This window comes from Coenobita brevimanus, chromosome 44 (assembly GCF_032717465.1).
Source record: "Coenobita brevimanus isolate Jiangsu-jjx chromosome 44, ASM3271746v2, whole genome shotgun sequence".
In the NCBI taxonomy this organism is placed as follows: Eukaryota; Metazoa; Arthropoda; class Malacostraca; order Decapoda; family Coenobitidae; genus Coenobita; species Coenobita brevimanus.
The window spans coordinates 46,045,793-46,063,164 of NC_136997.1; the positions used below are offsets into that span (position 1 = coordinate 46,045,793).

At 40.4% G+C, this 17,372-nt stretch overlaps 1 protein-coding gene across 1 annotated transcript in view; it reads right to left on the reverse strand.

Moving 5' to 3' along the window:
* LOC145398178 (furin-like protease kpc-1) overlaps window positions 1–17,372 on the reverse strand; it is a 200,035-nt gene that overhangs the window by 30,829 nt on the left and 151,834 nt on the right. The window contains exons 2-13 of the mRNA XM_080271128.1: window positions 13,855–13,953; window positions 12,263–12,385; window positions 11,808–11,936; window positions 11,255–11,420; window positions 10,488–10,660; window positions 10,065–10,188; window positions 9,611–9,795; window positions 8,889–9,007; window positions 8,147–8,254; window positions 7,385–7,472; window positions 6,994–7,110; window positions 6,299–6,392 (exon numbers count right to left, since the gene is read on the reverse strand). Of these exons, the coding sequence (XP_080127254.1) occupies window positions 6,299–6,392; window positions 6,994–7,110; window positions 7,385–7,472; window positions 8,147–8,254; window positions 8,889–9,007; window positions 9,611–9,795; window positions 10,065–10,188; window positions 10,488–10,660; window positions 11,255–11,420; window positions 11,808–11,936; window positions 12,263–12,385; window positions 13,855–13,953 (1,525 nt within the window). The remainder of the gene's footprint in view (window positions 1–6,298; window positions 6,393–6,993; window positions 7,111–7,384; window positions 7,473–8,146; window positions 8,255–8,888; window positions 9,008–9,610; window positions 9,796–10,064; window positions 10,189–10,487; window positions 10,661–11,254; window positions 11,421–11,807; window positions 11,937–12,262; window positions 12,386–13,854; window positions 13,954–17,372) is intronic.

The window sequence follows — 17,372 nt, forward strand, 5'->3', positions numbered from 1 at the left end:
ACAAAGTCTGCAAGCCACTTAGAATATGGCCCCATCCCAAGGCCTGATACAAAAGCCAGCCAGTTTGACAAGGTGAGCAGCCATGCACAAATACATTAAGTCCTCATTATACGTCCTTTTTGACACTTTTTTCCATATGTTACATAAATATAACCAGTTAAAATTCCACTGCTGTTATGCCAGTTTCTGATAATTTCTAGTATTTTACTCTATCCACTTTAACTTGGCCTAAAACTGCAATCTCTCAATCTACTGTAGAATGGTGAACTGTATTAAAAAAAAAGGAAAAAAAGTAACACCTGAATATTATGTGCTACAGAAAGGACATAGAGCCGAAACACTGTCTTTTTCTGTCCATGAACTGTCAAAAATAAGCTGCAAAAGAAAAGGAAAAAAGTCAAGATATATGCACTGTGTATGTATAAAAAGTTATATTTTGACCAAAACTCTCCAAACTTAGGTGAACTAATTAGTCGTATGGAAATACTTGAGAGACTGCATTTTGGATGTAAATCTTCAAGGTAAGGGGACCAAACTATAGCTATGTGGAAAAACTGATAATGTTTTGGATATCAAGTACAGTATCAAACTGTACAGTAGCTCGGCCAGACTGCCTAGGGAACAACTACTACTGTACAGTAGTAGCAGACTGATGTGGAACCATGTGGGGCTTTGCTATAGTAAAGTAACATATGGGGCTTTGGTTGAGTGCTGCATCTTGTGTGTGAAAATCCTTAGGCACCTAAAGTGAAGCACCATAAGGAACTTTGTTAGCGTGAGTCATCTAATGATGTTCTCATATCTAAAATTGTGTGCCAAGTTAAGGTGAATGAACTATAGTTACATTTTTAAAAAAATTGTGATGCTATGAACCACATCCCTGACCTATAAAGAGGACTTGCAGTAGAATTATGACATGACAGACGGCAGGCCCCAGACTAGTCTAGTTACCCTTGTGGTGAGAGTTGTCGCGATGGTGCGGTGGACGCATGGGGTCAGAGGGGGGCTTGTAGGGTGGATATTGGGGGGGATACTGAGGATGATATTGGGGGTTGCTGGGGTGGTACCGGTGCCAGGGCATGGGGGGGTCAGTGGTAGTGGTGGTGGTAGTTGTGGTGGTGGTGGTAGATGTGGTGGTGGTAGTGGGGAGGTTGACAGAGGGCTTAGGGACTTTGCGGTAAGGGTACATGACCACATGACCACGTGACGTCGAGCTACTGCCCCCTGAAACCAGCCCACCACCAGACACCGCTCTCCCGCCACCCGAAGCTCCGCCACCCCTATCCCGCCGGCCACCCCTAGCCTGCCACTTGTCCGGGTTAGTTCTGGTGCCATAAAAGATGAGCTGCCACTCCTCCAGTAAAGTAGTGGCTGCTGTGAGGGTTCAGCAGCGACAGCAGCAGCAGCAACGGCAGCAGGAGAGGCAAGGTGGGGCGAGGGAGGGGGGGCAGTGCATATTAGCTACTCTATAAAGGTCAGTACCACTACACTAACCCCAGATGCTCGGCAAATTAATAACCCACCACCAAGTATTAACCAATAAGGTGATGTATCTTTCTACTTTATTCTTGCTACCAATAGACTATTTTATTCAACTTAAAAGACCACTTCCTAGGGATGGCATTAGCAGTAACAGTAGTAGTAGCAGTAGCTGCAACCCCAGGCTCATCTGAATGTGAACCTAATGGACTGCAAGCTGAAGTTGCCCTCGTGCAGTCCACCCTCCTCCTTCCAAGGGGATAGGGAGAGGGTTGAACAACATTTGTATAACCCGGCAATATAGCCAACTGGTTATATCAGTGCCACCACATGAATGGATCCCTTTCCAGCAACAATGGGGTTAGTAAACTCTGTATGCAATCCTTCCACATAAAAATATCTCGAGCTCAGGAGAGAGTGTTTGAGCTGAAAGGATTAAACACAGACTTTAATAAACCCTCAGACTATGAGAGGCCTTTTCTAACTTGAATATTATCATCTGGCGGCAACAAGAATAAACCAAAGAGGATGTCACCTGGATTAAAAAGGGTTAATTTACCAAGGCCCACCCCCCAAAAAAACAAACCCTTCCATATAAACAATTTAAAAGATGCACAGTAAAAAGATCTGTAGACTGAAAACTTCACTAAAATTAATCCCTGAACTTCAGTGTATTTTTTTTTTTTAATTCTTATTACCACAAGACCTGTTATTTCAGTTTGGAAAAGATTTTAAAATAGGAAGGCTAGATATAGTGAATATTAATATGGAGAAGTCACTTAAAGCTGAATAAAGTACCAGTGGCAGGAAGGAAAAAAAACAAAACTGATGTCCTCCAGTTGAAAGAGTTAACCAAATAGCACAAAAAATTAAACTGATTAACCTTTTCATTATGATGATGTAGGGCTTACTTTATTCTTGGTAATACGAGATATTTTATTCAACTTAGGAAGATGTCTCATAGAGAAGAGGTTTGTTAAGGCTATATCTAACCCCTCCCATTCATGTCTCCTCAAAGTTTAATCAAATCATCTGGAGAAATCAAGAACAAAATGCAGTAATAATATATGGCATCAGACTGAAAGGGTTAAGTATTCCTTAACCCCTTTAATCCAGTAAAATATTTTGTATTTTATTCTTGCTGTCCTCATACAATTTTATGCATATTTTGGGAGACTTCTTGTGGTGGTACCAGGATCATCTGAAACATGGACCCAATGGACTGCAGGCTTAAGTTTCCCTTCTTTTGCAGTCCACCATCCACCTTTCAGGAGATAGGAAATAGTTGAGAGTCATTCATATGACCAGCAAGCTAAGTCATGTGGTTATACCAGTGCCTCCACATGAAGGTGTCTCTCCAGCAGCAATGAAAAGGGTAAATAAAGGATACTGCTGACCTCTCATGTTTGAAGAGTTTCTCCAAAGCTAAGTAAAACAGCTTTGTGGTACAGTAGTAAGAGTAAACTATAAAAATACTGTACATCAGTAAGTATCGGTTGTCTAACAAACTAGTGCATTAGATGTGGCTGAGTGTTATGAATGGTGACCACAATACCTTTATCCACTACAATCCCATGACTTAGTTTTTATTTTATTCTAGCTACCACCTGATTTTAATCTGTTTAGGGAATCAAATGTGTCTACAAGCTTGGTGACTAGCCAGACAATCATCACACTCTGACAGGACTCTCCACGACAAGTAGCCTACACAGAGTCAGGATCAGCCGAGACTCTCACTACGACATATTTTATTACTGTACGTGTACATGCGAGATTTTTTTTTTTTTCAACAGTTTCCAGCAACTGTTCAGAAGCAGTTAGCTGGTACTGGCAGAAGGTTTAGGTTCAGTATAAAAAAAAAAAAAAAAAAATCAGCTGTAACATGGTAACCCTCACAATGGAGAACTGGGGAGCTGATATGAGGAGACATGACACCATTTGAATTATATTTTAATTGACAGATTTTCTGCACTGGTGAAGTTGGATACAGGACTTCATTAGCCACTTTACTAATATTATAGGTTCTTCCTAACTGATATAAAGCTGTCTGGTGGTGACAAGAATAAATCAAAATTATGTCACTGGACTGAAAGAGTTAATCCACTACTCGTGTTCTTCTATAAAAGTCCATGCAGTGAAAACAAAGCATATTTTATAACACAAAAATAATATGAAGTTATCTTAATATTTCACACACTCCACAGCCACTCCAAAACCACCATACCACTGTCATCCATGCATTTCAATTATTTATTATCAAAACTGAGTCTGGAAAGGTATTAGGCTCTCATATTTGACATTCATTTCTGGAACACCTGTAAATGTTAGATGTGATCAGTCTGCATCGCACATTACAGAGTGTAGCTAGCAATAAAATGAAAAGGTCATAAGATTCTACCATCATACGCTTCAGAAATTATCATCAAAATCTATGGGCTTGTTCACACCTCTGCACTCATGTTTACCAGTTTTACCTCTCCAACCACAAGATATAAATTTTTTCCCTCTCTCTTCTGACTATTTTATTCAGCTTATGAGAGACTTTTTTAACTGGAGGGTTTAGATATAACTTAACTAAATTTCCTTCTCTACCAGAAGGTTCTAATATGGTGAAAACATTCATCTTCTAATGGCAGGAGTAAGATGAAAACATCATAGGTGTTAATATGTCTGGACAATATGTTTCAAACAGTTTAAATAATTACATACAGTGTACTGTATACTGTATACAGTTTATGTATAAAAGGTAAATTTAACTTGCTATTCGTCTGAGTGACTTGGCATATCAAGCAGTGTATTTTCAGATGGACACAAAAATTCTGTGTCAACTGTCTGTAATTACAGTACACTTGGAATGACAATATTCCTAATGCTAATATTAGGGACTGAAACATAATGAACAAACAGGAATGCAGCTGCTGGCCAGCATTCTCAAATATAACCAACAGTCAGGTGCCATAGCCAATAGAACATATTAAAAAACTATGAGAAAATATTTTTTATACTGTTTCATTTATTTCAACTGGCACTTTAAGATACAGTATTTCCCAATGTCTCTACTGATCTTTGCTAATTCTGTCAATCCCAGGACACATTTTTTATTTTATTCTTGCTATTTTCAGACCATTTATGAATTTCATTAAGGGAGATTTATCAAATCAGAAGGGTTAGACACAGCCTCCATTAACCATTTCATTATAGGATATTTCCCAAAGATGAGTACAATCATGTGAAAGTAGCAAGAATAAAATTAGATGTAAGTCACTGGACTAAGAGAGTTAATGTACTGTTTTTTTTAGTAATGTAATGAAGTAATCAACACAGGTGTGAATGTGTATAGCTTTAAATATCAAATGAGTGGTGGTGTTTTTGGTACTGGTCCATTAGGTGCTGGAGAGAGATACAGGGTACCTTCGTATGGTGGCATCAATCTAAGGAGCTGCCCAGCTATACAAACATCCCTCAACTCCTTCCCTGTCCCCAGAATGGAAGATGGTGGACTGCAGAAGCAGGGCAGCTTTAGGCTGCAGTCCACCAGGATCATGTTCAGATGAGCCTGGGGCCACAATAACCAATCTTCTATAGCTGGAAACAGTGATGCTGGGATTTTTCTATCTATCTACCTATCTATCCATCTTTTATCCAATCCTTCATTGCCCCATCAGAAGTGCAGAGGCCTGGGGTCAGGCTACTTTGCCAGACATTTAAGGAGGGTGACCAGTCCCTTTCTCCTACGTAGCACTACGTGAGCAATAGAATCCAGCCACCCTGAGAATGTAAACAAGTAAGGGCCACATCTCCTTGGTGCACCTCATCAGTTCTATGATTAATTGAAACGTAAAAGCCTTTGTTCATGTAATGTACAATATATCCGTACAGTATGTCTGTCTCGTATAATGATACTTAGTAATAAATAAAAATGTCATTTATGTGTATTTCAAAAATTAGCTATAAATACTGGAGAAAGTAAAACTGATTCAAGTTCAACAAAATCTGGGAGCATTATAACAGTGTTAAGTGTTCAGCAGAGAATGCACTAGTGGCAGTTATGGAGGTGTTAGTAAGCAGCTTAATATTAATGTTATTCCCTACACTCCTAGTACTTACAAGTCTACCCTCTTATGGCCATACCCACCTACAAGCCTGGATTAAAAGTCTGACCTGATACTCTGAGACCTAGCGATATAAACATCTGGAGAATTCTGATAGTCAGTAAAATAGTGCAATAATTCACAGGTTCATAAAAACAATTACATCATATAAAGGGAGCCACTGAGGAAAAAAAGAAAATGGATAACTAAAAAAAAAAGTCTAACATTGTTTCAAAACTCTGATTCTGGTAATTTTCTGTGCACTGAATAAAACTCTCCTCAGTAAGCAGAAATACAAAGTTCTACATTCTCTACTGGAACTATAATCATGATAGTTTTTAGCATTTTTGGTGCCCTCGGTTTCTCTGGAGTATAACCAAATTTGTCTGACAGATTATATATAGGGCTGTACCCTAGATGGCAGCTATTCCTTAGTTGGCTATTTATTTAACAAATAAACACCTCGACAGTCACTTGAATGTTATTTATATCATTCTAATATCAACACAGTTTGCATCAGTAATATACAAAAGGATAATGATGTGAGAAGTGCAGGATAAATCAATACAGAGATGCTACAAAACCTTAAAAGTTACTCAGAAGACAACCAGTAATGCAAAGTACATGTTTCACAGTCAGAGAATTAATCACAGGCTCGTCCCCCACCCACTGGCCATGCAGTCAGACCAAACATCACCAACAACTCTCTGACAAGGTATTGCACTTACCCGTGGAGAAGAAGTGACCGTTGTTGTGTATTTCAAGGACCCATTTGCCCAATGGCCGTTCCCCCCACATGTGTACTGTCAGGAATGGCCATGACTGAAAACAAAGGCCTGTTGGTGTTATAACACTCCTAGGAATGAGGGAAAAAGACTGGAAATTACAAACTTCCTCTTCCTCTCTCTCCCCCCCTTCCCCTGCTCTCTCCGTAATGCCCACTGGTGTTATACTCCTGGGAATGAGGGAGAGGAACTGTGATACTGCATAAATTAGTTCACCAATAGGTAAAAACGGAAGCAATGGCCAACCCCATATCACTCCATTTGTTGTGTTTAGGCACAAGGCAAGGCTACTGTTTACTAAATTCAAGGGGAGATGACCATTGTGTTTCCCTTGGTGACACTACATGATCTAGAAGTCTCCGGTTACCTTGTGAGGCTGAACCTATGCAAAGTCACTGAGGTATTTTAACTACTAGGCCACCAGGTATCCCAGCCATTCCTCACTAACTGGATATCACAGAATCAATAGCTTGGTAAAACTACAATCCTTCACCATAACCTCAACAAAAGATCTCTGGGAGTGCCCTGCTAAAATGACCAGTTTCCTGTTGTCCACGAAGGTCACATCTAGATAGGCCAGGGGTCAAACCAAAAACAAAAACAACAGGGCCACAAAACTGTGGGGTTTCTTGACTCACATGAAACCCTGAACGAGAGTTATCATGGGGACGCTGAGCAAGGAGAGTGGACTTTGTGCCAGCAGGGGAGGCAAGGTAGATCTCTATATCGCCTCGACGGTCAGCTGTTAGAGTCACCTGCAAGGAGAAGAGGGTAATATTAACATTTCCAAGCATATGAATGATTATCTATGTGAATTTCTTTTACTTCATTAAGACCAAAACTCACAGTATTTGCAGTATTTCTGCTCTCAGTTTTGAACTGTTTTGAAGTCTGTCTGCAATGAAAACACTGTGTAGGCTTAACAAGTTGTGTGAGGCTTTGATCCATTGGCTGAAAACAGGGCCATAACAACACTCACATCAGCTCCACACACAAATCTGATGCTACAATTGAATGATAGTTACTAACCTTAGCCTGGACATGTTCAAGGAAGTTGACCCCTGGACAGTCTACCACATCCAGCTCTAAGGACACAAAACTCTTCTGTGGGATCAACCTGAAGGAGAAAAAGCCATTATTAGGTGGGTACGAGGATATTATCATCATCATCATCATCATCATCAAAATTGTTTTATGATCATCACTGTCACTGCAGCCATCATGAACATTGCCGTCATCATCTTCATCATCATCATCATCATTCTGGCTTTTGTTTTTCACCCGAGGATAGGGTTAGGCAGGGTCAAGAGAGTAAGGAAAGAGAGTATGACAGAGGAAGAACTATCAACAGCACAGCCAGTGAAATGGGCCACATACACATTCATTCATTCAAGCCCCAGAATACTGATTGTGTCATGGGCCAAACCAAATGCACATATTTTTGTGCTTAATTTTTTTTCATTTATTTGCCTCACACTAGAGCATGACAATACAAGAATTATTTAGATGTAGAGGAAGTGACAAAAGTTCACTTAATAGTTCACCTCTTCTACTTCTCACTTTCCGCTGCTGGGTAATATTCTTGAGCTGAGAGAGGTTTGGTTTGTTTCTCTGGCCACAGATAATCTTCGGTGTGATGTGTCAAAGAAGAAAGTGGTGACCTTGTCTTAGATGTAAATAGGATATATTAGCAGAACTCTTGTCCCTGATTTAACTTACAAATTCATATACAAATGTCATGTATCAGTTCCATCATATAAAAACAAGCCAACAAAGGAAGTCAGAACTCACTTGTCAGCATGTGGGGCGGTAACCTCACATTTGCGTTGGACCGGTACACTTGTCCAGTTACGTGCCAACTTCACCATACCATACGTGTCCATCAAACCATACCCAAACCTATAAGCAGAAAATAACCAGGTCTCAGAATTATGGAGAATAAAAACAACTGTCCAGCAGTAATAAGTCTCTATTCTATTTATCATCCTATCATTTACTGCACCATCAAGAGCACAGGAAGCCTGGACCACACTACTTACCAGCAGTCATGACATTTAAGGTGAGAGTGACCAGTCTAGTAATAAAAGTAATACAGCTACCATCATAGAGAATATCTTAACTTGTAGAAAATGGTTGTATATGTGAAAAATTTACCATCATCATCATCACCTAATCCTGTGTTGCCCCATAAGATGCAAAGAAGCCCGGGGCTAGGCAGGCTGGTCCTGACATTTAAGATGAGAGCAGCCAGCCTCACTCATCCCTGAGTGCCATTATGTGAGCAATAAACCCCAAACACCCCTTGGATATAAACCTGCACTGGCTCAATCCAACCGGAGCATCTTCATTGCCCACTAAACCACCAGGCGCCATAATCTGGTCATATGATTACCATCCAGCGTAGTAAATGGTTTCCTGGTGTACAGGAAACCATTTGGCTTGTCACTCACTGTTGAGACCATAAGGCAGCACCACACTGAATGAGTGGATGAAGGGTGCCCCCACCCACCAAATATAAGAAAAAGGTCATCACCTGTGTGACACATGGCGTCCAACTCCGTTAACTTGCCAATCAGGAGCCTGGAGGTTTTCTGGTCTGGCAGTCCTCACTACGATATGCTGCATGTCACGCCATGTCATATCTCGATTCACCTGTGCAACAAAACATTGCCAATATCACCCTTATTATTATATATACCATTATCATCATGATCACTGTCACTAGTATTACCACAACCTTTCTTACTATTATCTTCAATATTATTCCCGTTATTAAAATCATCAACATCATCATCATCTTTATAAACACCAAACTATCATCATTACCAGTATTATCATCATCATCATAAATCTATTCTGCAATAAACAGTACTGTATGGAAGGAAAGCTGTTGAAATATGAAAAAAAAAAAAAAAAGTCATACAAGTAGAACTATCAACAGAGTGTCAGGAAAGCAATTTTGCAGATTAAATAAAATCCTTGCTGGCAGCAAGAAAAAAAATATATAATCACATTAAAGGGGTTAGTGAGGACTGCCTGACTAGAGGAGTGTATGTGAATGATGTGTAAAGGAAGAGAGGGAGAGGATGACATGATGAGATGGAGAGGTAGGTGAGTGAAGGTGGTGTGAGCTGGCAGTAAGTCTGATGGTGGAGGACAGGGTGACATGGAAGCAATCCATCTGAGCCATCCCTTCAAAGATTAAGGTGTTTAGCTAGACAGACAGACAGACACAGATATTCAAAGAGATTGTACCTGTAGAGCCAGAGCACAAATGCCAGCGGCTAGTGGAGCCGATGCAGATGTTCCTGTATGTGAGGTGGTGCAGGTGTGGTGGAGGTCGGTGGTGACTATCTGACGCTCGCCCAGAGAACCCGAGCTGTATGTGGTGGCCAGAGTTGAACTGCACGCTTCAGAGTACCACGGAACATAACCCTTCTCTAAATACCAAAGGAGAGAAATATTGAATTTTTAAAAGTTTTATAATCCAAAGTTTCAGCTCATGACTATTAAAAACACTAAACATCCTTCAAGCCAGTCTCCAGTTCCCTATTGTTGAACTATCATAAAAACACAATAATATATGCTAGGGAGTTGGTAAGTACCTCTGTGTGTTTCTAAACAGCCATCTGTTGTTCTTGTCATCATCAATGCTATAAAATGAGTCTAGCAAAAATGCAAGGAATCTATGAACAACAAATGCACTAACCAGTGGCTGATGATATGCTTAGGGTCCATATGGAGTTTGTGTAGCCATCACAGTTACAATTGTCTTGATCACGCCCTCCATTGCCTGATGCCCACACGAAGATAGACCCCTTCCCTCCACGGCCCTGTATTAGTAGGAGGTGTGACAGTGGGGGTTATACCTGGAGCTTTTGTCATTGCAGTAAGATGCAATTTTTCAAATTTCATTTTAACTATCTCATGACACTATAATTTAGCTTAAGTGAGACTTTTTCAACTGAAGAGGTTAAATATAATCTTCAAAAACCTCTTCAGTAAGTTTCCCCATGTACACAGGGTGCACTTTGGATATTCAGTCTGTTGCAATTGATGGGTTAAATGCCATTCTGATTTATGGCAAAATACACATTTCTTAATATTACAGTACTAAATGACTGCAGCTCACATTTCTGATACCCTCGACAAATGCCCTGGTGGCCAGCTGTCCCGGGCCATCCACAGTCTTGCCATCATCATCAGGTCCCCAAGAGGCAGAGTAGATGTCAATGTGCTGAGGGTTGAGGGCCAGTGAGCGTGCCTCCACTGCATCCGTCACATCACCATCCAGCATCCTCACACCTTCGAATAAATATGAAAAGTGCAACATAGAGGACAACTCTCTCTCTCTCTCTCTCTCTCTCTCTCTCTTTGTGTGTGTGTGTGTATATATATATATATATGTGTCTGTGTCTGTGTGTGTGTGTATATGTGTGTGTGTATATGTGTGTGTGTGTGTGTGTGTGTCTATATATATATATATATATATATATATATATATATATATATATATATAATCATACATTTTTAATCACTATTATACTGTACATGGCATGATCAAGCAAACTGACTGACAATGTTGTTCTGGCCCTAGGCTCATCTAAATGCAAACTTAGTGGACTGCAGGCCGGAGATGCCATTCTCCAATAGTTTACCATCCTCTTTTCAGGAGGATAGAGAGGAATTAGAGATATGTTTGTGTAACCAGGCAGTGAAGACTCCCAGTTGTATAGATGCCAGTGCATGAGGGCATCCCTCTTCAGCATCAACAAAGTAGTGTGTGCAGAATAAATACTGTATAAGAAAACAGAATAAATCACTTAGGATGATGAATTAAGAAATCTCCAAGGTCTTCTACAAGATGAGTCTCAGATCAAACCAAGAGGCTTTCCTCACCTCCAACAGATGCCTCATATGCAACTCCAACTGCACATATGGAGTTATTGGAGTCTGCGGCCACCTCACCAGCACAACGTGTACCATGCCGATTGGAGTCCACCAGATCATACCGGGGCATGGGGTCAGGGTCATGACTGTTTACATCATATGAAGCATTTGGGTCCTGTTCAGAGTGGGATGAGTTAGATTAACATATATATACTGGCATGTAAGGGAGGACCCTTTTTTCTCCCTGAAAACTGAGGTACACAATACAACACCATCATCATCATCATCATCATGTCATGGCAGGGTGTAAGATCAGGGAAATTGGTATACAACACATTTGAACACTGATGAAAACGGAGTATGGAAGAATGAACGTATATATTAGTATGTATGAAAAACATCTTTCCTGAGTGTAGATCTACTGTCCAGCATCATTATCATCAACATCATTATCATTCACAATCACTGCCATCACCACCACAACCACCATCATCATCACAAAACCAGTTGTATCTTAATACATAACACCTCCATAATCTGCACATAATTCCTCCATACTCACATAGTTCTTGATGAGGTCTGGGTGGTCTTTTTCTAGTCCGTCGTCTAGTATTGTCACCACCACCCCCTTGCCTGTCACTCCCTCTCGCCATGCTGCCTCCACGTTCATGTCTAGAGACCCACCACGATTCTGATGACGAAGAAGAATGGTGTAAATCACCATCATTATTACTATCTTCATAATGATCAATATAAAAGAATTAATGTACATAAATAAATACACAATCATAATCATCATAGAATTATGTAAGTAAATACATCACCACCATCATCAGCATCAGCAGCAGAATCCCAATCTCTTTTCCATCTAAGAATTGGGTGAGGTATGGTACGGAGAACAAGAAAATACCATCATCATCATCATCATCATCCAGACCTCCTTTCCCACCCAAGGGCAGGATGAGGAAAGAAAATACCCAATACAGTAAATATATATAGAGAGAAAACAAAACTCACCAGGTACCACATCTGAGGCCACTTTGGGTCGTTCAGCCATATGGACGCTCTGGATGTTGGTTGACGAGCTAAAAAATCACGCTTCACTCTTCTCTTTACTACTTGCTGCTCAGCCCATCGCACCTGTGACGGAAGGGGGGGAAAAAAAAACTCCCATGAACGAATAAATAGTGACAAAGTGTAGAGACAACTTCAAAATTTCAATCATCTCGTGCCTCTGTACTGATGTTGGAATATGATGTAGTGGACTGAGCTGCATATTATCATCCATTTGTAGCTGATAATATGCTCCTCTGTCCACATCTTATCATTCAAATATCTATGACTGCATGGATGAGACAGCAGAGAGGTGACTGAAATTTCTTTTGTTGACTGTACAGTACCAGGGAAAAAAATAGCAATAACAGCAGACATTATTTATCTGCACAAACTATGAATTCCGCCACACCAATGTTTAACGTCAGAAAGTATAATGTTGCTAAATGTAATGAAACTCAATTATTTACAGTAGCTATCACTATCGTCACTGCTTCCATCACACACCTAAAACCTATCCGACTTTTTCTTATATGACTTTCTCCTTTCTAACATACTCAGTCCAGCTGGAAACCTCTGTGATTACTTGCACACTTTTTGGCAGCACAATGTTACCAAGCATCATTAATATGCACACACCTTTAATTCTGCTTTAATTAACATATTACTGTATACCGTCCAGAGCTGTAAAAGTAATCCCTATCTATCTATAGCATCCTGTAAAGGGTGGCCATTTGACTTTTAGTTTGTTGTTTTATGGGGAGGGGCACTAACCCTCTGCTAACCCACTTGCTGACATATTAGGGAACACGTATGTGTTGGTTATAGGGTTATCACCCTGCATTATAAGTGGAAACCATTTGGCTTGTCACTCAATGTAAAGCCACCTGAAACGGAAAGAAGAGTAGGAAAATGTGACAGGAAAGATGGAAGAAACAAGAAGAGAAGAGGGTAGACACAGAAAAAAAATGATAAAGGCTAAGGAAGAAGTAGGCAGCACTTTATCAAATGAGTGGATGATGGCTGTCACCACCCACCACGTAAAATTAAGCAGAGGTAAATTATATGACTGCACCTAACGTTTTCTGTACATATATGATGACAGTCCTATATACCCAGAAATGTAAACACCAAATTATATACTTCACACATGCACATGATTCTTTTTTAATCACATCTACTCTCCCTCCCTCCCTCTAGCAAATATCTCTTTTCATTATTTTCTTCTATTCCTTTCATTTATTTCTTTTGTTATTTACACATCAAACTATCCTCCTCCTCCACCTTCCATTTCTCTTGCCTGTCTGTCTGTCTCTGTCTCTATCTCTCTGTCTCTGTCTGTCTGTCTGTCTGTCTCTCTCTCTCTGTCTGTCTATCTGTCTGTCTGTCTGTCTGTCTCTCTCTCTCTCTCTCCCTCTCTCTCTCTCCATTTCACTCAGTCATTTATATACTCATCCCTCCTGTCATTTATAACCTTCCTTTTCATTGTTCCCCCATCTCTCTCTCTCTCTCTTTTTCTTTCTTTCTCTCTCTCTCGCTCTCTCTCTCTCACTTACATTTGGTTCGGTGATAAGGCGGTTATGGTGAGAATGAGCGGGATCTGCTGAGCGACGAGCCAGTCTTCTGTGTCTTATTAGGTATACGTCGTCAAAGATCTGAAAAAAAAATAGATACAGTACTGTATTACTTTGGGTATTATTATTATTATTATTATTATTATTATTATTGTTATTATTATTATTGTTATTATTATTATTATTATTATTATTATTATTATTATTATTATCATCATCATCATCATCATCATCATCATCATCATCATCATCATCATCATCATCATCATCATCATCATCATCATCAGTAACCTACATGCTATATAAAAATTCTTACCACAATCTGGCATCATGCTAAATATGTAACAGAAGGCAAACAGTTAGCAGTGCAAGCTCCGAAGCTGCTGGTGTCAACTGTTGAAACCTGCCAGCTGAATCAGTTTTTATTATGCAAAACTGAGCCTCAGGTCACTTTTATATATAGATAACTCGCCCTTGGGTCACTTTTCTAGTATGCAACACTGACCAGCCCTATGGAAACTGATTTAAAGTACAAAGAGACGTGGGAGGTTACGCCCTTGTAAAAATGGGTAACATGCGGGCGACCACGGTAACAGACAGGAACCCTGTGACCAGGTGGGAGAAAGAGACAGGGAACATGGTGGCGACATTAGCTTCAGAGATTCGCTGAGGTTGAATGGAAAAGGCTAACAGCCAATAGGTCAGAGTGGAAATGATAGGAGGGGCCTTTGTCCTGCAGTGAACTGATTCAGGCTGATGATGATGATGATGATGATGATGATGATGATAATGTTAATGATGATGATGTAAATATTTCAAACTTGAAGTTAGGTTAGGTTAGGTTAGGCTACCAGTGCATTATGTGATGTTATGAAATGTTATGCTAGGTACCGGTAGGTCACTTTTCCATGGGGGTCAGTACTGCATCTGATTTCGGCCTGATAGTGCCACGGTTCGAATTCTGGTGCAGGGAGCAAGTGCCACTCGACTCAGGTGTCCAGCCAGGGTTGCTACGTAAAATGAGACCCCAGGGTAACACCCGGGGGAGGTAACTCTCTCTCTCTCTCTCTCTCTCTCTCTCTCTCAGCAGGTATTATTAGAGTGGGTGGCAACAAACAGCAACTGTAAAACTTTTCCTCTATGTAGGCTGTAATGCTCGAGTTAACCTAATACGAAAAGTCTACGGGCTTGCACACCCACATTTCACTACCCATACCTCCCCCACCCACATCCACACCAACACCCTCGCCCTACCCACACGCACATCCACCCCCACAAAAATACAAATATAGATAGATAGATAGATAGATGGATACACAGATAGAGGCAGACAGATATACAGACTGACAGATAAAAAGTTAATAAAAAACGGAAGAGGTACAGCAATCCAGTCTATATATAAATGAAAGCATTTAGCAAGTCATAAGCACGAATCCCAATTATGACGTCATACATGGACGCCTGGCAACGTAATGACGTCATGGCGGGCCGTGACGTCACTGAGGACACCTGTACAAGTGCGAGAGAGCGAGAGGAAGCAGACAAACACTTATAAATAGACAGATTCAGAGAGAGAGAGAGAGAGAACTGATAATCAACCTCCTCTTCTTCCTCATCTCCATTATTCCTCCACTCTTTCCTCCCTAATTTACCTCCTCCATTCCTTGAAAATTTCTTCCAATTCTACTTTTTTTCTCTCCCAATTTCTCTCGTCTTTCTCTCACCAAATTTCCTTCCTTTCAAATATTGCATTTCTTTCCATCTTTCATCCTATTTTTTTCCTCTATATTTTAACTTCCCCCCCCCCCTCTCTCTCTCTCTCTCTCTCTCTCTCTCTCTCTCTCTCTCTCTCTCTCTCTCTCTCTCTCTCATTTTTATTCATGTCAAATTTGCATGTCATTTTCTCTCAGTCTTCTTTGCTCAACGGTCTTTCATTTCTCACTTTAATTTCTTTCTTTCTCACATTTTTATCCACTTAATTCCTTCCATCAGTTGTGGTGGTGCTAGAGGGACGCCTTCACGTGGCGGCACTGACATCATTGCACGGATCCACTGCCTGGTTAAGGAAACGCCCCTTAACTCCCTCCCTATCCAACGAAATAAGAGTGGACTGCAGAAGGATAGTTTCAGGCGGTATAAAGGAAGGAAGGAAGGAAGGAAGGAAGACAGAACGGAATGAAGGAAGGAAGGATGGAAGGAAGGAAGGAAGGATGGAAGGAAGAAGACAGCAGAAGGAAGAAAGGAACAAAGAAGGAAAGTGAATGAATGAATAAAGAAGAGGAATGGAAGGAAGGAGGGAAGAATGAAAGGATGAAGAAAGGAAAGAAAAATGGAAATGAATGAAGAAAGGGAAGGAAAGGAGGAGGAACGTATGGAGGAGGGGAAATGAAGGTAGGAAGGGAGAATGGACGGGAGGGGAAGGGAAAGAAGGAAGAATAAGGTGAAGGGAGGAGAATGATAATGGGATGAAAGGAATGTCATTAATATAGGTAGGAATGAGAGGGAAGTTGACCTGTCCTCTCTCTCTCTCTCTCTCTCTCTCTCTCTCTCTCTCTCTCTCTCTCTCACCTGTCCGTCACTCAGATATCTCTCACTCCACGTCTCCACCATCGACATGAACAAATTGACAACAACAATCCAGTCGTTTCCCTTCAAAACTTCTTCCTCTTCAATGCAAGAAATAAATATCTAAATGAAAAAAAAAAAAACAGAAGGAAGAGGAAATATATATGTGGACGAAAATGAAAAGAAAAGAGAAGATAAAATACAAACACACACAAAAACGAAATGTAAAGAAAATAAGCAAAAAAAAATAAGGAAGCACGAAACGAAACGATAAAATAAGGAAGAAGGAAGAGACTAAGGTATACGTAATCTCGACACCTCTTCCTTAGCGATTTATTTTGATATAGCTGGGTCTTTTTTGTAAGTTATTTACGCAGAGTATGGCGATTTGGGAAGGATTTATGTAATACAGAATAAGGCAGCGAGGTGTTATGGATATAATAAATCGCTTAGGATGAAAAACAATTGTAACTAACGTCTGCTAGGTTGAATGAAATTGTATGGTACTGGCACTAATAATAATAATAATAATAATAATAATAATAATAATAATAACAGGAAGGAAGGATGGAAAGAGAGAGAGGAGGAGGAATAGGGGAGAGGGAGAGCCTGAGGTTGATAGGATGATGATGATGATGATGATGAAGGCAAAGGGGTACTGCCTGCCCGTAACAAAACCAATACATTTTCCACTCTATTAAAAGATATTAAAGAGGAGGGTAGAGGAGTGAATGGGAGATGAGTGCGGAAAATGAGCATGGAGAGACGTGGAGGGAGAGGAGGAGATAGAGAGAAGAGCAGATAGAGGGAGAAATGGAGAGGAGAGAGATAGGAGGAGGGAGAAATGGAGAAGAGAGATAGAGAGAGGAAGAAATGGGGAGAAGAGAGATAAGGACAGGGAGAATTGGAAAGAAGAGAGATAGGGAGAGGAAGAA